We start from the raw sequence: 24,670 nt of genomic DNA on the forward strand, positions 1-24,670 counted from the left end.
TTGCTATGTGATATCGAAACAAGGAGTTTCTGTGTAATAGAAACAAGGTGTTGCTATGTAATAGAAACAAGGAGTTGCTATGTAATAGGTAATAGAAACAAGGAGTTGCTATGTGATATCGAAACAAGGAGTTTCTGTGTAATAGAAACAAGGAGTTGCTATGTAATAGAAACAAGGAGATATTATGTGTTGCTGATATGTAGCAGGAAGTTGTTGATATTTAAGTTATTCTGCTATGATGATCCGAGTGTTTTTGATAACTTGGGTTTAAAAGTTGATTTAACACAAAATGTTGTTGTTTTTGTTCACCAGAATTTGCAGTAATGAGGTTTGTTTTATCATCGCCACTGCATTTTGTGCTCCAGGTTCGAGATTAATGAAACGACCTGTTTGGTACAGCCCAAGGGGGATGTGTTGTAAGTTTAGCATCCGCAGACGCAACGGCAGATTGCACTGAGACACTGATGGATGATTTGCAATACCGTTACAGATTCATCATGGTGCTGAGCTGCTTGGTGCTCTCTGTTTTCTCAATCACCAAAGGCTATCAGGAAAAAGCTGAACACACTCTCCTGATTATGGTATTTCAGCATTAACCACTCCATATCACTCCATACATACAACTCATTAAAGTGCATTTTGTCACAAGTAAAATGATCTTAATGATTATTCCTTTTAGATTTGTGAGATTATCATACCGGGATTCTGCAAACATAATATCCACACTTATCACGAGCAATCCATTTAATACTCGACTACGATGCTTTCCTTTCCATTTCCTGTTGTGAGAAAAGCAGTCGGAGCACGAGATGTCCAAACGAAAACATTTGAATGACACAACAAAGTTGAGATTATGAGGAGCGTCCAACAAAGTTGAAACGTCCATAGTTTGTTTGACGTTTTTTTTGTTTGTTTGTTTTTTTTGTATACAGAATCGAGGCTCGTGAAAGAGCTAAGACACGTTTTTACATCAGGGCTGCACTGCTCTTTCTAAGGCGTCATTTTATTGATCATTACACTCGTTGCCCTGAGGGCATTTGTGATTGAGCCACAAAGTGGAGAATGCTGCCATCTGCAGGCCAAGGTGGCACATTATCATTTCACTGAGATTCATTAGTGCACCTGCTTTTGTTTTGTGATGGACATTACAATGTTATGATATTTTCATTTGTCTGGGTAAACTTTTTTGACAAATCCTAATAATATGAAGTCGTGAGTTGCCTCGTGATTAAAGTCTTCCGTAGCTGACCTTGATTGTGCGTGCCACAAGACAGCCAGCTTCACATCCTACTATAACCCGAGTGCGGGGCAGGGGCGGTCTTAGTGATTCTGGGGTATTGGGCAAATATCAAGTATGAGCTCCCACTCACCTTGTATTCCCACCTAACTCACTCTGAACAAGAATAAAGCACCATATTTTCACAATGCGTGTCCCTTCAATTAATGTACCCAAGTTTATGACTTGACTTTACTATATCTACCATATAAAGCACAATGTCAGTTTGTGTGTTTGTACAGGTGTCTGTCCCCCTTCATAAGGGTAGGTTTTGTCCCCCAAATATGACTGTCCCCCTTCATAAGGGTAGGTTTTGTCCCCCAAATATGACTGTCCCCCTTCATAAGGGTAGGTTTTGTCCCCCAAATATGACTGTCCCCCTTCATAAGGGTAGGTTTTGTCCCCCAAATATGACTGTCCCCCTTCATAAGGGTAGCTCGAAAAACATTTTCCAAACTAGAACGCCACTCAGTAGAGCGCATACTCCCGCCGTGGCTTTAGTTGGAATAATACGTTTTGTTTAACATCCCCTCTCCCCAAAACAATAAATGAAAAATAAAGTAGGCCCTAACTGTCAGAGAATTAATTTTGATATATCTCGGAATTAGAGGAGAAAAACATCATTTAAGAATAAGAATAAAAGCTTTAATGCAGTAAAACAGAAAAAATCCTTCCCAAAAAAATTTCCAAAAAAAATTCCTGGATCCGTAATAATACCCTGAGCTTCACCAAAAACTAATCAATTCTTCCTTATCCCAAGGGCAATCATCCCACCAACTTTCATCCAAATCCGTACAGAACTTTTCCAGTTATCTTGTTCACGAACACACGAACATACGAAAACACACACACACGGACGGAAACGATCGAATGCGTTACTCCCTGGCGGGAGTAATGAATGTGGGAGTAATAAACCTGAAAATCGCAGAGCCAGAACCAGAATTATTTATTTGGTCTGGGAAGCCCATGTGAGGTTTCTTCTTCTTCAGCCGCTCACAACCCTGGGTGAATATGCGATCTTTTTTTTAAAAGTTGGAATTTTGCCCAATCTGTTTTATTTGTTTGTTAATATACCTCAGCCATTGACAAATCTGGAACTAACTCTTTATAAGTTCATCAAATGCTGACACCGCGAATGACATTCGCTGAGCTAAATGTTGATATCTCTTCTGAGGTTTAAAAAAACCCAGTTTTAAAGCATTATACGTATCAAACAATACATTTTATGAAACGGCGAAACCTAATACACACTTTGGTGCTTTTAAAAATGACAGAATATGTCTTTATTAGAGAAAAAAAAATGAACATTGAAGACGACGCTGCTAAAAGAAATACACCGCTCTAACGCATAACCACGAGTTTAAACTACATTTACAACAAATATGAAAACTATTTTCATATCACAATGTTAAATATAGAATATATAGAAGATAATGTTTAAAAAAAATGAGCCCTATCTTCCAATGTTAAAAAATCCTTCAAAAAATTCCTGGATCGGAAATAATATCCTGAGCTTCACCAAAAACTAATCAACTCTTCCTTATCCCAAGGGAAATCATCCCACCAACTTTCATCCAAATCCGTTCAGAACTTTTCCAGATATCTTGTTCACAAACACACGAACACACACACGGACACGAGTGAATGCATTACTCCCTGGCGGGAGTAAAAAGGGTAATTATGTCGCTTCTATTTGAAATGTAGATGGTGGCTTGCAAACTGAGCCTCAATGGCGGTGTACAGAAGCGTTTTTTTTTTTTTAATAACAATACATGCAAGGTGCATGGAGGTGAAATTCACTGCACGTGATGTGTAATGAGCGCAGAGTAAAACGAGTGTTCATTTACATCCATAGGGTGTATAATAAATAAATAAGATATAATCACACCTGACACTAGGCCGATGCCTCACACTTTGGCACGCTCATGAGGCTGCACCATTGAATAAACTGTCCCAACCCCTGATTGTTGACGGGCTTTTTACTAGTTATCCAATATTCACCAAAACAGTACAGAAAACATAGAGCTATTACTATAAAAACAGAATTCATATTATGATAGGAATGTATAATGACCTGATTCATTAGTCATTACATTCGGTCAAAACTTGTCGGATGGTGTCCCGTCTTGTCTCCTAAAACTCTGCTCTGATCAGCTGCCTACAGTGTTTACTGACATTTTAAACATGTCCCTTTTTGACCATTGTACCGACATGTTTCAAGAAATCTGTTATTATTATTGTGCCTATAAAAAAATCCAAGGTGTCATTGCTAAATTATATTTTAATGTTGTTTAAATGATATTTAAATGATGTTTAGATGATATTTAAATGATGTTTAAATTATGTCTAAATCATATTTAAATTCTGTTTAAATGATGTCTAAATGATGTCTAAATGATGTCTAAATGATGTTTGAATGATGTTTAAATTATGTCCAAATGATATTTCGATGATGTTTAAATGATGTTTAAATGATGTTTAAATGATGTCTAAATGATGTTTAAATTATGTCTAAATGATGTTTAAATTATGTCTAAATGATGTTTAAATTATGTCTAAATGATGTCTAAATGATATTGAAATGATGTTTAAATTATTTTTAAATGATGTTTTAATGATGTTTAAATTATTTTTAAATGATGTTTTAATGATGTTTAAATGATGTTTAAATTATTTTTAAATGATGTTTTAATGATGTTTAAATGATGTTTAAATGATATTTAGAAGATGTTTAAATGATGTTTAAATGATGTTTAAATGATGTTTAAATGATGTTTAAATGATGTTTAAATTATGTCTAAATGATGTTTAAATGCTGTCTAAATGATGTTTAAATTATGTCTAAATGATGTTTAAATTATGTCGAAATGATATTTAAATGATGTTTAAATGATGTTTAAATGATGTTTAAATGATGTCTAAATGATGTTTAAATTATGTCTAAATGATATTTATATGATGTTTAAATGATGTTTAAATGATGTTTAAATGATGTTTAAATGATGTTTAAATGATGTCTAAATTATGTTTAAATTATGTCTAAATTATATTTAAATGATGTTTAAATGATGTTTAAATTATGTCCAAATGATATTTAGATGATGTTTAAATGATGTTTAAATGATGTTTAAATTATGTCTAAATGATGTTTAAATTATGTCTAAATGATATTTGGATGATGTTTAAATGATGTTTAAATTATGTCTAAATGATGTTTAAATTATGTCTAAATGATGTTTAAGTTATGTCTAAATGATGTTTAAATTATGTCTAAATGATGTTTAAATTATGTCTAAATGATGTTTTAATGATGTTTAAATGACGTTAAAATGATGTTTAAATGACGTTAAAATGATGTTTAAATGATGTTTAAATTATTTTTAAATGATGACCACCCAGTGGCGCTCACCTCTGTAGTTATGAAGTGTCTCGAAAGAGTGGTTGTGTCCTTTATGAACTGGAGCATTCCTGTGTCCCTTGATCCACTACAGTTTGCTTACAAACAAGATATGGGGATGATGCCCTATCTCTGGCCTTGTGTACTGTCCTAGAACATCTCGACGAGCAGAACACATATGTCAGAATGCAATTTGTTGATTATAACACTGCATTCAACACCATCGTTTCTTCTAAACTTGTTATGAAACTACAGACCCTGGGTCTTCGTAACTCTTTATGTAACTGGGTCCTTGATTTTTTAACAGGCCACAGATTGTGAAGGTTGGTAATGCTATTTCATCCACACTTATTATTTACATTGAGGCCTCACAAGGCTGTGTACTCAGCCCATTAGTCTACATTGGTGCCCCACAAGGCTGTGTACTCAGCCCATTAGTCTACATTGGTGCCTCACAAGGCTGTGTACTCAGCCCATTAGTCTACATTGGTGCCCCACAAGGCTGCGTACTCAGCCCATTAGTCTACATTGGTGCCCCACAAGGCCGTGTACTCAGCCCATTAGTCTACATTGGTGCCCCACAAGGCTGTGTACTCAGCCCATTAGTCTACATTGGTGCCCCACAAGGCTGCGTACTCAGCCCATTAGTCTACATTGGTGCCCCACAAGGCCGTGTACTCAGCCCATTAGTCTACATTGGTGCCCCACAAGGCTGTGTACTCAGCCCATTAGTCTACATTGGTGCCTCACAAGGCTGTGTACTCAGCCCATTAGTCTACATTGGTGCCCCACAAGGCTGCGTACTCAGCCCATTAGTCTACATTGGTGCCCCACAAGGCTGTGTACTCAGCCCATTAGTCTACATTGGTGCCCCACAAGGCCGTGTACTCAGCCCATTAGTCTACATTGGTGCCCCACAAGGCTGCGTACTCAGCCCATTACTCTATTAACATTGGTGCCCCACAAGGCCGTGTACTCAGCCCATTAGTCTACATTGGTGCCCCACAAGGCCGTGTACTCAGCCCATTAGTCTACATTGGTGCCCCACAAGGCCGTGTACTCAGCCCATTAGTCTACATTGGTGCCCCACAAGGCTGCGTACTCAGCCCATTAGTCTACATTGGTGCCCCACAAGGCTGTGTACTCAGCCCATTAGTCGACATTGGTGCCCCACAAGGCCGTGTACTCAGCCCATTAGTCTACATTGGTGCCCCACAAGGCTGCGTACTCAGCCCATTACTCTATTAACATTGGTGCCCCACAAGGCCGTGTACTCAGCCCATTAGTCTACATTGGTGCCCCACAAGGCCGTGTACTCAGCCCATTAGTCTACATTGGTGCCCCACAAGGCCGTGTACTCAGCCCATTAGTCTACATTGGTGCCCCACAAGGCCGTGTACTCAGCCCATTAGTCTACATTGGTGCCCCACAAGGCTGCGTACTCAGCCCATTAGTCTACATTGGTGCCCCACAAGGCTGTGTACTCAGCCCATTAGTCTACATTGGTGCCCCACAAGGCCGTGTACTCAGCCCATTACTCTATTAACATTGGTGCCCCACAAGGCTGTGTACCCAGCCCATTACTCTATTAACATTGGTGCCCCACAAGGCCATGTACTCAGCCCATTAGTCTACATTGGTGCCCCACAAGGCCATGTACTCAGCCCATTAGTCTACATTGGTGCCCCACAAGGCCATGTACTCAGCCCATTACTCTACATTGGTGCCCAACAAGGCTGTGTACTCAGCCCATTACTCTACATTGGTGCCCCACAAGGCCGTGTACCCAGCCCATTACTCTACATTGGTGCCCCACAAGGCTGTGTACTCAGCCCATTACTCTACATTGGTGCCCCCACAAGGCTGTGTACTCAGCCCATTACTCTACATTGGTGCCCCACAAGGCCATGTACCCAGCCCATTACTCTACATTGGTGCCCCACAAGGCTGTGCACTCAGCCCATTACTCTACATTGGTGCCCCACAAGGCCATGTACTCAGCCCATTACTCTACATTGGTGCCCCACAAGGCCATGGACCCAGCCCATTACTCTACATTGGTGCCCCACAAGGCTGTGTACTCAGCCCATTAGTCTACATTGGTGCCCCACAAGGTCGTGTACTCAGCCCATTAGTCTACATTGGTGCCCCACAAGGCTGTGTACTCAGCCCATTACTCTACATTGGTGCCCCACAAGGCCATGTACCCAGCCCATTACTCTGCATTGGTGCCCCGCAAGGCTGTGTACTCAGCCCATTACTCTACATTCGTGCCCCACAAGGCCGTGCACTCAGCCCGTTACTCTACATTGGTGCCCCACAAGGCCGTGTACTCAGCCCATTACTCTACATTGGTGCCCCACAAGGCCGTGTACTCAGCCCATTACTCTACATTGGTGCCCCACAAGGCTGTGTACTCAGCCCATTACTCTACATTGGTGCCCCACAAGGCCGTGTACTCAGCCCATTACACTACATTGGTCCCCCACAAGGCTGTGTACTCAGCCCATTAGTCTACATTGGTGCCCCACAAGGCCGTGTACTCAGCCCATTAGTCTACATTGGTGCCCCACAAGGCTGTGTACTCAGCCCATTACTCTACATTGGTGCCCCACAAGGCCGTGTACTCAGCCCATTACTCTACATTGGTCCCCCACAAGGCTGTGTACTCAGCTCATTAGTCTACATTGGTGCCCCCACAAGGCCGTGTACTCAGCCCATTAGTCTACATTGGTGCCCCACAAGGCTGTGTACTCAGCCCATTACTCTACATTGGTGCCCCCACAAGGCCATGTACCCAGCCCATTACTCTACATTGGTGCCCCACAAGGCCGTGTACTCAGCCCATTACTCTACATTGGTGCCCCACAAGGCCGTGCACTCAGCCCATTACCCTACATTGGTGCCCCGCAAGGCCGTGTACTCAGCCCATTACTCTACATTAGTGCCCCACAATGCCGTGTACTCAGCCCATTACTCTATTGACATTGGTGCCCCACAAGGCCGTGTACTCAGCCCATTAGTCTACATTGGTGCCCCACAAGGCCGTGTACCCAGCCCATTAGTCTACATTGGTGCCCCACAAGGCCGTGTACTCAGCCCATTAGTCTACATTGGTGCCCCACAAGGCCGTGTACTCAGCCCATTAGTCTACATTGGTGCCCCACAAGGCCGTGTACCCAGCCCATTAGTCTACATTGGTGCCCCACAAGGCCATGTACCCAGCCCATTAGTCTACATTGGTGCCCCACAAGGCCGTGTTCCCAGCCCATTAGTCTACATTGGTGCCCCACAAGGCCGTGTACCTAGCCCATTAGTCTACATTGGTGCCCCACAAGGCCGTGTACTCAGCCCATTAGTCTACATTGGTGCCCCACAAGGCCGTGCACTCAGCCCATTAGTCTACATTGGTGCCCCACAAGGCCTTGTACTCAGCCCATTAGTCTACATTGGTGCCCCACAAGGCCGTGTACCCAGCCCATTAGTCTACATTGGTGCCCCACAAGGCTGTGTACTCAGCCCATTAGTCTACATTGGTGCCCCACAAGGCCGTGTACTCAGCCCATTAGTCTACATTGGTGCCCCACAAGGCCGTGTACTCAGCCCATTACTCTATTAACATTGGTGCCCCACAAGGCCGTGTACTCAGCCCATTACTCTATTGTCTGTACACTTATGACTATAGCAAAGCAAAATACTAACAGTTTGAGACTGGGTCATACCATCGAACCCCAAGGATGCAGCGTTGACATCACATATGGAAAGCTTGTAGGATATCTTAGTCCTTTTTCAAAAGGGTCCAGGTCTCACAACCATAGAGGAGAACAGGAAGCACGCATGTTCTGTAAATACAGAGCGTTGATGGTAAACTAAGGCTGTGCTGTTTCCAGACAGCGTCTCGTTGCCCCATGACATAACTAGCCACACCTATTCGTCTACGCACATCAGGGCTGCAGTACCCAGGTGAATGAATGTTGAAACCCAGACAGGTGAAGTGGTCCATTGACTCTAAATCTATGCTGGAGATAGATACTGGTGGGGGGGGGGGGGGGGGGGGGTAACCAACGGCAGCATTCTGTACCTTTGTTTTTTTTGCCATGAGGCCTTAAGGCCTTGGCTTTTAGCAACCAATTCAAAGCGGTTGGACAAGGCCGGCTGGTGGACAGGGTGTCTCACAAATCGGGCGGCATCATCTGCATAGAGTAGATCAGTGACGTTGATTCCAAGCTTATCTGTACCCCTTGACATCATCCAGTCCACGGTACAGCAGAAGCGGGAGGGAGCAAGGACGTAGCCCTGATGAACTCCAGAAGACGTGTGGAAAGGTGAAGACAAGTCGGTGTCCACTCTAACGCGGGCTGTTGTATATTCATATAGGTTCCGGATCAAGTTGAGAAGTGATGACGGAACTCCATTGCCTCTCAGGACCTTCCATAGGGGTGTCCGGTCAACAGAGTAAAATGTGGCTTTGATGTCCATATAAGCCACATTTAATTCCCGATGAAGTTCTGCAAGAATACGGAAGGCTAGTACAGCATCCATTGCAGACCTGTCTGGGGTAAACCGGATTGCTGGGGGCATCGACGTTGAAGCAGGAGGGAGTGAATACAGTTCAAAAGAACATGAGCAAATACCTTCCCAGGGACTGAGAGCAAGGTGATCGGACGACAGCTGCTGCTGTTAGAGTGGGGACCCAGTTAGAGCGGGGACCCAGTTAGAACGGGGACCCAGTTAGAGCGTGGACCCAGTTAGAGAGGTAACCCAGTTAAGCAGGGACCCAGTTCGAGCGTGGACCCAGTTCGAGCGGGGACCCAGTTAGAGCGGGGACCCAGTTAGAGCGTGGACCCAGTTAGAGCGGGGACCCAGTTAGAGCGGGGACCCAGTTCGAGCGTGGACCCAGTTCGAGCGGGGACCCAGTTAGAGCGGAGACCCAGTTAGAGCGGGGGACCCAGTTAGAGCGGGGGACCCAGTTAGAGCAGGGACCCAGTTAGAGCGGGGGACCCAGTTAGAGCAGGGGACCCAGTTAGAGCGTGGACCCAGATAGAGCATGGACCCAGTTAGAGCGGGGACCCAGTTAGAGCGGGGACCCAGTTAGAGCGGGGACCCAGTTAGAGCGGGGACCCAGTTAGAGCGGGGACCCAGTTAGAGCGGGGACCCAGTTAGAGCGGGGACCCAGTTAGAGCGGGGGCCTTTGCCTTGGTAAATGGGGAGTAGTATACCACTAGTATAAAGTCCGTCAAACATGACGAGTCGGAACAGTTTATTTGACGATGCAGCTTGGAACCGTGGTCTTTGGGGTCTTTAAGTCTTTTCAGTCTTTTGGGTCTTTGGGGTATATTGGGTTTTCAGAGTCTTTTCGGTCTTTAATGGTCGTCATGGTCTTTTGAGTCGTCAGGGTATTTTGGGTCTTTGTGGTCTATTGGGTCTTTGGGGTCTTTTCGGTCTTTGTGGTCTTTAAGGGTCTTTGGGGTATTTTGGGTCTTTGGGATATTTTGGGGTTTTGGGGTCTTTAAGGGTCTTCTGGGTCTTTTCAGTCTTCAGGGTCTTTTGAGTCTTCACGGTCTTTAAGGGTCTTTGGGGTCTTTAGAGTCCTCTGGGTCATTTGGGGTCTTCAGGGTCTTTAAGGGTCTTTGGGATATTGTGGGTCTTTGTGGTCTTTTCAGTCTTTGGTGTATTTTGGGTCTTCTGGATCTTTTCAGCCTTCTGGGTATTTTCAGTCTTCTTGATCCTTTTGGCCTTCTGGGTCTTTTCGGCCTTCTGGGTCTTTTCGGCCTTCTGGGTCTTTTCGGCCTTCTGGGTCTTTTCGGCCTTCTGTGTCTTTTTGGTCTTCTGTGTCTTTTTGGTCTTCTGGGTCTTTTTGGTCTTCTGGGTCTTTTCGATATTTTTGGTCTTTGGGGTTTTCTTGGGCTTTCGGGGTTTTCAGGATATTTTGGGTCTTTGGGGTATTTAAGGGTCTTTGGGGTATTTTGGGTGTTTTGTGGTCTTTAAGGGTCTTTGGGATATTTGTGGTCTTGATGGGTCTTTGGGGTCTTTAAGGGTATTTGGGGTATTTTGGGTCTTCAAGGTATTTTTGGTCTTTGTGTTATTTTGGATCTTCAAGGGTCTTGGGGCCTTTTGAGTCTTTTGGGTATTTGGGGTATTTTGAATCTTCATGGTCTTTTGGCTCTTTAAGTCTTCAGGGTCGTTTTGGTCTTTGTGGTATTTTGGGTGTTTGGGGCCCATTGGGTATTTCGGGTCTTTTTGTTTTTTTGGGTATTTTGGGTCTTTGTGGTCTATTGGGTCTTTGGGGTCTTTTCGGTCTTTGTGGTCTTTCAGGGTCTTTGGGGTATTTTGGATCTTTGGGATATTTTGGGGTTTTGGGGTCTTTATGGGTCTTCTGGGTCTTTTCAGTCTTCAGGGTCTTTTGAGTCTTCATGGTCTTTAAGGGTCTTTGGGGTCTTTAGAGTCCTCTGGGTCATTTGGGGTCTTCAGGGTCTTTAAGGGTCTTTGGGATATTGTGGGTCTTTGTGGTCTTTTCAGTCTTTGGCGTATTTTGGGTCTTCTGGATCTTTTCAGCCTTCTGGGTATTTTCGGTCTTCTTGATCCTTTCGGCCTTCTGGGTCTTTTCGGCCTTCTGGGTCTTTTCGGCCTTCTGGGTCTTTTCGGCCTTCTGGGTCTTTTCGGCCTTCTGTGTCTTTTTGGTCTTCTGGGTCTTTTCGATATTTTTGGTCTTTGGGGTTTTCTTGGGCTTTCAGGGTTTTCAGGATATTTTGGGTCTTTGGGGTATTTAAGGGTCTTTGGGGTATTTTGGGTGTTTTGTGGTCTTTAAGGGTCTTTGGGGTTTTCGTGGTCTTGATGGGTCTTTGTGGTCTTTAAGGGTATTTGGGGTATTTTGGGTCTTCAATGTATTTTTGGTCTTTGTGTTATTTTGGATCTTCAAGGGTCTTGGGGCCTTTTGAGTCTTTTGGGTATTTGGGGTATTTTGAATCTTCACGGTCGTTTTGGTCTTTGGGTTATTTTGGGTGTTTGGGGCCCATTGGGTATTTAGGGTCTTTTTGTTTTTTGGGGTATTTGGGGTCTTCGGGGTATTTTGGGTCTTCAGAGTTCTTGGGTCTTCTGGGTCCTTGGGGTTTTTTGGGTCCTCTGGGTCGTTTGGGTCCTCGGGGTTGTGTGGCTCTTTTGGATCCTTGGGGTCTTTTGCGTCTTCAGGGTATTTTGGGTCTTCGGTGTCTTTTGGGTCTTCGGGGTATTTTGGGTGTCTGGGGTCTATTGTGCCTTCGGGGTCTTTTCGGTCTTTTGGGTCTTCAGAGTCCTTGGGGTCTTCATGGTCTTTAACAGTCTTGAGGGTATCTTGTGGTCTTCAGGGTGTTTGGGGGTATTTGCGTCTTCAGAGTTCTTGGGGTATTTTGGGTCCTCAGAGTTTTTAGGCCTTTTAACCGGTGAACACACAGTCAGGTTCAAACCCCCACACTCAAATCCCTCCTAAAGCGCTATGCAAAGCCTTTAAAACCTACCCTTATGAAGGGGGACAGACATCACACAAACACGCAAATAGACAAACACACCTTGTGTTTTATATGGTAGATGTTTCCACTCTGCTGGAACATGCCCAGAATTCCAGACATTTATAAAAATCCGGTGTAATATGGGACAAATTGGAGTCTCAGCATATTTAAGCAGTTCTGCGGTGACGTCATCACACCAAGCGGCTCGACCATTTTTTAGTTTCCTCACTGCATAACGGACCCCAGATAGGGATGGAGGATCCACGCTCACAGCGACATCATCGTCAACTATGGATGCCTCTTCCTCCAAATCGGGGAAGTGTGTAGCAGGGGGGAAGTTACGAGCCTGCTCAAAATGGTCTTTCCAGCAGCTGAGGGTGTTCTCGTTGTTGTGGCAGGGTGTCCGGCTTGCCTTCATGATCGGATGCTGCTTTCGTTTTTATTTGGATTTTGATCAGTACGCATGTGCTGGATTGACCGGAGGGCAGGTCTAAGGTTGTTTTGATGGATACCTGCCTCAGCTTCATCTGCCAGGCGTTCGTACGAAGAGTCAAGGTGTGTCCTAGCCTTCGCTTGATAGACACCTGTAAGGCATCTTCTTTCTGGGATGTTTCCTTGAAGTCGTGCTTGCCTCTTCATATTGTTACAGATACGACTTTGATGGTATGGTGGGCCGAGCGGGATGGCCGCCGTATCCGTACAAGTTACCCCGATTGCACCCGGGGTTGACTAATCGCGCTATGCTGGCTCAATAAGAAAAAGAAGACACCCGGCTGGATTACAATCACACAATACGACACCAGGGATACGGTTCTCAAAGGTTGTTATTACAATTGCGGAAGGTTTAGATTACAGGGACAAGAGGGAAACATAGGAAGGTGGGCACTTAAACACACTTATATTATCCCCGGACAGACGACAGGTAAACGCGGGACAAGGCTCACTCACACGGGGTTTGATGGCCAGGAAAGCGGCAGTCGATGGCTCAGGTGCACCTGGCTCAGGGACAGAATCACGTACGGTGGTGTCCAGCAGATGCGGGGAGGTCGCTCAGCGCTCGTGGGTCGCGACTTTGGTGGAGATGCCGGGGAGGTCGCTCAGCGCTCGGGAGGGTGGCGTCTTGTCCTTCCAAGCTCGGGGCGCATCTGACGTCACGTCCGGCGCGGGGCCGCGTATATCCGGCGGGGAGTGACACGCCCTCGGCTCGTTAGCGCCGCCCCAGATGGCATCGGCCCATGGCTTCTCATTGGGTGCGGGGGTTACCGGCTCCGCCCTTGACGAGGGGCCGACAGGGAGCCCCCTTCTGGGTAACCCCGTCGAGCACATGTTCAATGGCGGCCAACCGAGCCGGAGTGAGGACGCAAAGCCGCTGTTGTTGTGGTTGTTGTTGGAGCTTCTTCATGGGGAAGAGATGCGGAGAGGTATGGGGAGGTCCTAAACTTCCTAACAGGTGCCATATAATCACATTCTGGTGCAACGAAGAGTCATAATTAATGGAAACAAGTCCTTAACTGACATAGATTAAGAATAACTAGCAAGATGTCCTATAATTGTCTACGTGTGGTGCGGGGGACCTGGGCACGACATTTAATGGGGGGATGAAGGGGAAGATCGGCTCTAATGGGTGTTGTTTACAGACAATGGGACTAGGGAATGGGGTAAGGGAGAGTTGGGGAGTATCGGAGAAAATAGGGGAATATTTACAAGCGGATATGGAGGCCAAATTCCATATTCGCAACATTGCACCCTTCTCTACCCTCGGGGCGTCCCGACCCGATAAATCTTTACCTACTTTAGTGTGGCACGCAATGTAGTTCCCTCTACTATTAACTCTACCCTGAGTGCGACAGTTTTATAGATATTCACAAATGAGTAAATATGTCCCCCTGCGACGTTGCACCCTTCTCCTCTCAGAAACACACCCACAGGATAACCGAATCCGGAAAGAATTCTCAAACTAAACATACAGCCGGTAGGGAGCATTATTTACAAGACTACGCTGATATCTACACTACGATCCAGGACCTGTCTTTGGAGGAACACATGCAGATGTTATGCATAGAGAGAGCGCGCTTGCCAACATCGATACACCAACCCACGAGTGCTCTGTGGCCGACGGCCCTTTAATAACGTGCAGAGCACCCTTTCCCGCGCATCAAAAGCACCACCCCACCACCAATCGGTGCAGTCACCATTGTTCATTGGTATAAAAATAAATTCGACAACCCCTAACCCTGCAGGTGTCTCTTGCTCTTCTTGTGGTGCACTTGGTGTTAATTATTAGTGGTTCACCTGTATGGCATAGGTGCCACGTTGATCCATAGGTCCATCCCCGGGTGGTGCTTGGCCGCAAACGAACTGCGGTCCATTGTGGGTGGCCACAAACATTGCGGTCCATATGGTGTACCGATCCAGGCAGCGAACAGCGAAAGTGCAGGCCCACAACTGCGCAGCCAGCACCTCTCTCTCCTCTCTCTCTACCCCAAAGCCAGATCCTCGGAGGTGGGAGACAAAAGAAGAAACAAGTGAGTAAGGTGGTAAGGGCGCAAAAGTGCACGCAATTTTGGTAATGCACACTGGGGGCACATGGGAACCAGGTGAGACAGGTACGTTCCTATCGTACGCCCCCCCCCACCAGGTAACCTACATGGCCCCTCCCTTACCCCTTACTGCATCCACACAACACAACACTACTCATAAACATCTACTTTACAAATCAACAAACATCCCTACTGTCTTCCCCGTTCCTCCCATATACCAAATTCGTCTTCTCTCCCTCCTAACCAATCAAATTTGCCATTTTCAACTCTCATCAAAATTTGCCATCTCCAACTCAACATCAAAATTTGCCATCACCAATTCATCATCAGTCCCTCCTAGGGAGGGAGAGATGGAATCACCCCAATGTCTCATCCACGTCGTGATGCGTCTCACAAATCCAACAGCAATTCTCATTTCCTGCACAAAACAAAGAAAACACAGGTGTGGAGTCATCATCATCACCACAGGTAAGTGGCTGCGTATGGTGCGACAGGTTCATCAATCCTAACTATTTCCTAAATGACTTTAACAACTTTACACTACCCGGGGTCTTTCTCCGGCCAAACCATTGGCCCTCTTACACTATGGGTTCTAAAAACCAATTCCCATTGGCCAAACTGTGGTGCTCTTCAATTTGGGGTCTCACTCCCCCGATTCATCTCCCGGTGCCCTCGCACAATTTCTGGGCTGCGGCGTGTACCTCTCCCAGTGGGTCTACCCACCTGCACACCTCCACCACTGCAGTTGCCTCCGAGCTTACCTGCTCCTCACCCTAACCTAACTACCTGGGGAAGGCCCTCTGGCTCTCTCCCCACTCCGTGCCCTCTCTGGCACTGGGCTGCCCGATCCACACCCGGGATCCTCAGGCACCCACTCACAACTACCGGCTCCCAGAGCCCACCTGCGGCCTCACCTGGCCGACATCCTCACAGTGGTGGAGTGCCCAACCAACTACACACACTAACAGGCTACACGCCCAGCCATTTCCACAACACTAATGCACCCATTCACAACACCATTCTGCAACCGCACCACAAATGCCAATATCCAACCACAATTTACCTGTACCCTCTACCTAACACTTACACTACCCGCCCCGGGTATCCGTGATGGGGGTCCACTCTTCCCCCATCCACACCTTCGCACCACGCACACCACTCCATACCACTTACTCCAACTCTCTCCACACACCTGTACTTGCACCCTGTGCTCTCACACCTGGTGCCACCTGCACCCTTCTCTCCCCAAGCGCATTCGCGCTGATCCACAACACTCACTACTCATACACTGCTCCACACACCTGTCCAGATGCACCCCTGTGCAATCACACCTGTCCAGTTGCACACCTGTGCAATCACACCTGTTCCATTCTCACCTGTTCAATCCTCACACGCACGGCATCATCTCAGCTAACTACTCCCCTCTGAAACTTGCGCTTCCCAGTCGTCCCTTTAAACTATTGCGCTCCCTCGTCATTATAATCCACACTAATCTACCTGCGTCCCCACTACAGGTATCAGTCACTAACTAACCTTAACGTTACCTAAGGTCATCTTCTCTAGATCCCTACACACAATATCCTAACCCACCCGGGCTAGTTTTCACTGCCATACACCCCATAAGCTATTGCTCCTTTGCCCCCCCTCATGGGAAGGGTGGCAGGGATGCCATCCCACCACATCGGGGGTCTCTCACTACCAATTTTGCACATCAAATTTCAACAAATTAAAAATTTGCCAATCACTGCCCATCATCTGCCAATCACTACTGCCAATCCCTTGCCAATCACCAAATTTTGTTTTTCTCCAATTTTGGGTCCAAAACACTAACCTCATCACCCAGTCTACTCACTAATACCTCTCGGTGCGCCAATTCCCGTCCAAAGCCCGGCTTCGTAAAGCCAAGCAATGGATGCTGGTTGTTCTGTGCCAGTGGCTGGCTGCATCCTGCCTTCGGTGCAGGGAAGGAGGTTTACCCGGGCCGAGATCCCACGCACCATCTCGGCACGGAGCCATCCAATGTCCCGATCTCGACCTGCCGGCACGTCTCAACAAAACGTGGTCGCCATAACGACCCTTCCTATCGGGCTGCCCGCTCCGCCTAGTGGAGCACGGACGCGGCCGTTCAAAGCGAGGCCCAGCACGCACCGAGGGCCCGATTCGGCTAAAAGTCGACCTAACCTCTACCCCGTTTAATGTCGATGCTTCACCTGCATGCTTACACCCCGAAGCCCGTTCCTTGCTCACACATCCAGCCGTTTCCATTCTCCTCGTACCTTTCCTTACACACCCCGGTACACTCACTCCGCCCATCGACTTGGTCACACACCTGACCACCGAACACTTTGGCACACACTCGTTGGTAGCACACCTCACCAATACACCTCTTCGCGCCCCCTCCTCGGTCACCTCCTCTGTGACAATCACAGGTGTGCTCTCATTCGCACACCCAACCACGTGCCTCACCACCAACTCCAGCGTGCATTCCCACTCACGCTCTACCATTCCAGGTGTGCATCCTTCCATCCCAGGTGTACATCCTCGCTCACCTGTCACAACTAACTCACGCTCCATGTCACTCTCACTACTTTCACCTCCATTCCTGACAGCGCACTCACCCTTACTCTTGACAGCACACTCTTTCCTCATGCACCTGTCCGTCACACACCTTTCTCGCGCACACTCTCCCGTTACACCCTCTGTAACACTCACCACAGGTGGACACTCTTCCTTACTTCTGACAGCGCACACTTTCCTCATGCACCTGTCCGTCACACACCTTTCTCGCGCACACTCTTGCGCACACTCTCCCGTCACACCCTCTGTAACACTCACCACCCCGCGCTTCCATGTGCTCCCTCGCACACACGCTACGACCGACTCACTCTCGCCAGCACCCTCACTCCTTGGCACGCACTTTTTCCTCACACACCCCAGAGTCGGATTTTCTCGCACACCTCCTTTTTCGCACACCAGACCTGTCACACACTTCACCAACGGCCTCTCACGAACACCCGGGTCTATCTCGACCCCCAAGCCTCTTAAATCACCTGGCGCATCATACGCACGACCATATTGGTCACCACTTACACCGGGTCCTCTTCCTCTTCGCTTCTCCTCCATCACCTGCGAATCCCTCATCCGGTTAATGAGCACATCACGATCCAAACACAGACTTTGGACCAATTCTTTTATCTCCTCTTTTATCTCTTTGTTATCCCCTCTCCGTCGCTTCTTAATTTCGCTCACCCCCTCTTCCACTTCTTTCCGTGTCGCTTTCAACCCTCCTAATACCGCAGTGTTCCTTTGAACCTGCTCCACTAACTCCGTCTGTCCCACCGTCAGCTGCTCCACCTCCTGCGTCAGGTCCTCTATGCCCCCTTGTAACTTTACAGTCCCCTTTCTCACCTCCTTCTCCATGTGCTCCTTACAGTGCCTCACCTCCTCGCGCACTCCTCCGACCTCCTCACTCACACCTCTTCTAATCTCCTCTCCCTCTACCCCATTTTTCACTCCCTCTATCTGATTCTCCTGGGCAGCCATTCTATTTTCTACCCCCATTAACCCATTTTTCACCTCCTTTATGCCGTTGTCTAACCCCTCTCCGGTACCCCTCGCTTCGTCCCTCATTACCCCCAGTTGGCCCTCCAATCGCTCACTCCGAGCCCTCATTCGGTTCGTTATTTCTTCAATTTGGTTTCCCAATCGCTCACCCTGAGCATCCATCCGGTTTCCCAACCGCTCACCCAATCGCTCAATCTGGCTCCCCATACTCATCTGTACAGCTGCCTGTAACTGCGCAATGAGGGCCTGCATGTCAATCGGCTGCATGTTAAAGCCCGGTGATACAGCCGGCTCGGCTACCGCACGCTCGTGCGAGGCGCCTTTTTGCGCGCCCGCTTCTTCGTGCGTGACGGCGCTATTTTGCGAACCTGCCGCCCTCACTGCTTCGCTCTCCTCCTGTCCCTCATTTTGGTCCTGGATCGACCCTACCTCACTCTCCCCTACCGGACCCCAGCCGTCTTGATCCGCCATAGCGCGACTTGCAAAATTCGAGTTTCGTAAAACAAAACAAATTTCGGCCGCTCCAAATTTTGACCAAATTTTTTTTTTTCCTCTATTCGTTTTTTTTTTTCTTCAAAATTTGGTCGGGCCTCGAATCTCACTCCCGACACCAATTGTTACAGATACGACTTTGATGGTATGGTGGGCCGAGCGGGATGGCCGCCGTATCCGTACAAGTTACCCCGATTGCACCCGGGGTTGACTAATCGCGCTATGCTGGCTCAATAAGAAAAAGAAGACACCCGGCTGGATTACAATCACACAATACGACACCAGGGATACGGTTCTCAAAGGTTGTTATTACAATTGCGGAAGGTTTAGATTACAGGGACAAGAGGGAAACATAGGAAGGTGGGCACTTAAACACACTTATATTATCCCCGGACAGACGACAGGTAAACGCGGGACAAGGCTCACTCACACGGGGTTTGATGGCCAGGAAAGCGGCAGTCGATGGCTCAGGTGCACCTGGCTCAGGGACAGAATCACGTACGGTGGTGTCCAGCAGATGCGGGGAGGTCGCTCAGCGCTCGTGGGTCGCGACTTTGGTGGAGATGCCGGGGAGGTCGCTCAGCGCTCGGGAGGGTGGCGTCTTGTCCTTCCAAGCTCGGGGCGCATCTGACGTCACGTCCGGCGCGGGGCCGCGTATATCCGGCGGGGAGTGACACGCCCTCGGCTCGTTAGCGCCGCCCCAGATGGCATCGGCCCATGGCTTCTCATTGGGTGCGGGGGTTACCGGCTCCGCCCTTGACGAGGGGCCGACAGGGAGCCCCCTTCTGGGTAACCCCGTCGAGCACATGTTCAATGGCGGCCAACCGAGCCGGAGTGAGGACGCAAAGCCGCTGTTGTTGTGGTTGTTGTTGGAGCTTCTTCATGGGGAAGAGATGCGGAGAGGTATGGGGAGGTCCTAAACTTCCTAACAGGTGCCATATAATCACATTCTGGTGCAACGAAGAGTCATAATTAATGGAAACAAGTCCTTAACTGACATAGATTAAGAATAACTAGCAAGATGTCCTATAATTGTCTACGTGTGGTGCGGGGGACCTGGGCACGACATTTAATGGGGGGATGAAGGGGAAGATCGGCTCTAATGGGTGTTGTTTACAGACAATGGGACTAGGGAATGGGGTAAGGGAGAGTTGGGGAGTATCGGAGAAAATAGGGGAATATTTACAAGCGGATATGGAGGCCAAATTCCATATTCGCAACAATATCAATAATGTCCAGGGTATCAGCCGACAATCAGGCCATTTCTGTTTCCTACTGATCTGACTGTCTTGGATGCTGTGGAGAGGATAGTGTCACGGATAAGACACCAAGACTCCTCAACTTCATCTGACAGTTCACCACCATCTGATCTGATCTGATCTGACATCTGATCAGTTCATATATTCACCCAAAGCATCGAAACGATTCTACATGGTGATGTTATATCGGGCCGACAGCTCTGGGTCACGAACCATAGCTTCCATGTCCAAGCGTCGCCCAGGTCTTGCTTGATGATGGTACACAGAGTGTAGGCACATATTGGCCACAACTAGTGTGTGCTCGGTGTTTGTCGGAGCTTCGGCACCTCAAAAAAGCCGATATGATTTGAAAATTGAACAATCTCGAGATATAAATCGATATTATATTATTCTATTATTTTCTATATGGTGTCCTAATCTATATTATTGGGATATAAAAGCTTATTCTGTACGAAATATGACTGCCTCTGAATCACACACAATGAATATCACACGAAATATTGAATGTGTAGAATACGAGTGCCACCTGCACTACCTTCTACCACTACCTGACGAGTCCATCGATGAATTTGCCGAAACCAAGTTGTATTAATATTCGGCGAAAAAAAACACCATTTATATTGCAGTGCAACATTTGTTTTCTCCTTTCTTGTTCCCAAATGTGCCATAATCGTGGCAGGAGGGAATAATAATGGTGTTGTTTGGGATCGAGTACTTCGTGCGTATCTGGGCATCTGGATGTTGCTGTCGCTACCGCGGCTGGCAGGGCCGTCTGCGCTACGTACGCAAACCTTTTGTCATCATCGGTGAGTTCTCTTTTATATACCTTCCCCGCTTGGTCTCATTTTCATTCATCCTGTTCTTTTTTCATGTCAACTTTTGCAAATCATCAATGAAACATTCAAAAGTGGGAGGAACATCAAAACTCTGCTTCATGCAATCAGATTTTCATGCACAGGACATTGTCATCTTCATATATCGCCTTCATATATCACATTCATATATCACCTTCATACATCACCTTCATACATCACCTTCATATATCACCTTCATACATCACCTTCATATATCACCTTCATATATCGCCTTCATACATCGCCTTCATACATCGCCTTCATACATCGCCTTCATACATCGCCTTCATACATCGCCTTCATACATCGCCTTCATACATCGCCTTCATACATCGCCTTCATACATCGCCTTCATACATCGCCTTCATACATCGCCTTCATACATCGCCTTCATACATCGCCTTCATACATCGCCTTCATACATCGCCTTCATACATCGCCTTCATACATCACCTTCATACATCACCTTCATACATCACCTTCATACATCACCCTCATACATCACCTTCATACATCACCTTCATATATCACCTTCATATATCACCTTCATATATCACATTCATAAATCACCCTCATACATCACCTTCATATATCACCTTCATATATCACCTTCATATATCACCCTCATATATCACCTTCATATATCACCTTCATATATCACCTTCATATATCATCTTCATATATCACATTCATAAATCACCCTCATACATCACCTTCATATATCACCTTCGTATATGACCTTCATATATGACCTTCATACATCACCTTCATACATCACCTTCATACATCACCTTCATACATCACCTTCATACATCACCTTCATACATCACCTTCATATATCACCTTCATATATCACCTTCATATATCACCTTCATATATCACCTTCATATATCACCTTGATATATCACCTTCATAAATCACCCTCATACATCACCTTCATAAATCACCCTCATACATCACCTTCATACATCACCTTCATACATCACCTTCATACATCACCTTCATATATCACATTCATATATCACCTTCATATATCACCTTCATATATCATCTTCATATATCACATTCATAAATCACCCTCATACATCACCTTCATATATCACCTTCGTATATGACCTTCATATATGACCTTCATACATCACCTTCATACATCACCTTCATACATCACCTTCATACATCACCTTCATACATCACCCTCATACATCACCTTCATACATCACCTTCATACATCACCTTCATATATTACCTTCATCATCATGCCAAATATTGAATGCAGGTGGAACACAGTTTCAAATGGCCAACATTTTGTGTCGACAAGGGATTTGTGGTTTATTATTGTCGATATCCTGAACAATTAGTCATTGTGCCAAATTATATAGAGGTTTCTCTAAAGTGTCGGTTCAATGAGACTTCATTCTTATTCGTTTCGCCCGGAATCGGATGCGAGATTATTGTAATCCCCGTGTCTCTGCGTGGGTCCGTGTCTATATATTTTCGCTTTAAAATTTGTTTTCTCTGTAACCGCTTGTCTGATCGATGCCAAACATTAAACATAGGAGTGACTCCCCATGGAGAATATTTTATCGCCTAACTCTGACATCATAGGTCACCTGGTATGACAGACATATTGTATTAAAGGAAAAACATTTGGACATCATTTTCTCTGAAACTGCTCAACGAAAAAAATTTAAACTTGGGATATGTCATCAACTCCTCATGGGGTATATAGGGTGATAACGATGACATCATCAGTGAAGTGGTATTTTAGCCATAGTTGGTGGAACTGAAATCCTTGTCCAAAAATCTGAAACTTCAATTTCATACATCTGATCTATGGCCCAATGTGAGTAAATAATTTAATTGATGACGTCATATGTCACATGGTATGGCAGCCATATTGCATTAAAGAAAAACATTTGGACATCATTTTCTCCGAAACCAGTGAACGAAAAAAATTGAAACTTGGTATTTGTCATCACCTCTCCATGTGATATATAGCGTGATAATGATGACGTCATCGGTGAACTTATATTCCAGCCATAATTGGTTGAATTTAAATCTTTATTCAAAAAATCTGAAACTTCACATACAGTATCTGATCTATGACCTAATGTGAGGGAAGAATTAAATTGATGACGTACATAAATAAGAAACTGTGTGACATAATAGGGTGCATGGATGATATGAGCCATAATATAACAGTGGGCCATAATAGTAGCGTATTCAGTTAACGATGGTAATTTTGTTCAGAATGAATGTGCGAGGCGAGACTATGCGTTCTATGAGTGCCATTCTAATTTATACATGTTGTCACAAGTCAAGGGCTGCAGCACAGTCCTGTGGTATAACAAGGAACAACAACAAATTTGACGCAGGAGGAGGCCGTTTGGCCCATCATGCCAGTGCTACACCAACACCAGATTAAATAAATGCATCAAGCTACCACATCATATCGGACTATATAATTAACAGTGTATCCATCATCCCTCTGGGTATCCTACCTCATCTCGATCTTCTTTATGGTGTATGGTTACATTTGCTAGTGTAATGAAGTTTTTTCTGTGTTATTTGAAAAACAGGCATCTGATGTGGCATCTCTGTGTGACCAACAGATAGTCTGGTGCTCGCGTCCTCCTTAGCAATCGTAGCTGCTGGTACTCAAGGAAACATTGCGGCCTCAGTTCTGCGCAGCCTACGCTTCCTGCAGGTCCTGCCGATGGACCGCAGGGGTGGCACCTGGAAACTTTTGGGTTCAGTGGTCTATGCTCACAGTAAGGTTAGTGGAGCACAAATTGAACTTTTTTATTGAACAGGATGCAAAACATCTTCTTTTTTTTTGTATACTGAATCGAGGCTCGTGAAAGAGCTGACATTTACTTCACAAACAAATCAACCAGACAAACAAAAATATATAAAAAGAGGGAGCGGAAGACAAGATGCGGAGAGAAGGGGAAGCACACAAACACTTGAGAGCACACAACATTTGAGAGCAGGGAGATGTGTGGGAGGGAGAGGGCTTGGAGGGAGGAGGCGTATCAATATCTATTGATATTTCAATGAAAATGTTTGTTCAGTGGGATTTATCAGATAAACCATTTCACTTTATATACTTAGAGGAAGATGTGAACTTACCAATAGCCAACTGGACTTTCATTACCTTTAAAATCGTTGTGTTTGAAGTCTGTTTGCATTGTTGTGTAATGGGTTTTACATTGGCCATGTTGACACCCATCTCATTCGAAGGTTTGAACCGCTTTTGATAAAGATAAGCGACTTGTATTCGTTCAAGGAGTTGCCCAACAAAATCAAAACAACCTTTTTAAAATGGTCGCCATGGAGAAATATAATCAAAGGGAGGTGCAAAGTGCCCCTCCCTTTATATAAGGGACGGTTTCTCTGTATGCAACTTCAACAGGGGGACTGAAAATACGTTTCTTGGCTTCTACTGGATGAAATCGGCTGCAAATTTCAATACTAAATACTTTGTACATCGAGGTAATATGTTCCAAATTTCACCGATGTCCGTTTCTGCATTCTTGAGTTTTATTAAGAAAACCTCGAAATTCAAGTTGGTGTCTGTCCGTCCGTCCGCCAAAAATGTGTTGACACTCATATCTCAAAGGCTGTACATCAAAACAAGCTGAAACTTGGAATATACATTGGTCAATAGCACTAGTTAATGGCTTTCGAAACAAATTCCACCTCAGTGCTATAGTTTTTGCTTTAAAATTATATATATATATATATATATATATATATATATATGTACAGTCGTGGCCAAAAATATTGGCACCCTTGCACATT

General features: G+C 45.9%; 1 protein-coding gene across 1 annotated transcript in view; it reads left to right on the top strand.

Moving 5' to 3' along the window:
• The first annotated feature begins 323 nt into the window (after positions 1-323).
• LOC137436178 (potassium voltage-gated channel subfamily KQT member 2-like) overlaps positions 324-24,670 on the top strand; it is a 158,604-nt gene continuing 134,257 nt past the window's right edge. Inside the window, exons 1-4 of the mRNA XM_078786292.1 lie at positions 324-328; positions 491-581; positions 20,692-20,818; positions 23,479-23,642. Of these exons, the coding sequence (XP_078642418.1) occupies positions 324-328; positions 491-581; positions 20,692-20,818; positions 23,479-23,642 (387 nt within the window). The remainder of the gene's footprint in view (positions 329-490; positions 582-20,691; positions 20,819-23,478; positions 23,643-24,670) is intronic.

This window comes from Myxine glutinosa, chromosome 11, assembly GCF_964187855.1.
Source record: "Myxine glutinosa chromosome 11, kmMyxGlut1.1, whole genome shotgun sequence".
NCBI classification, from domain to species: Eukaryota; Metazoa; Chordata; class Myxini; order Myxiniformes; family Myxinidae; genus Myxine; species Myxine glutinosa.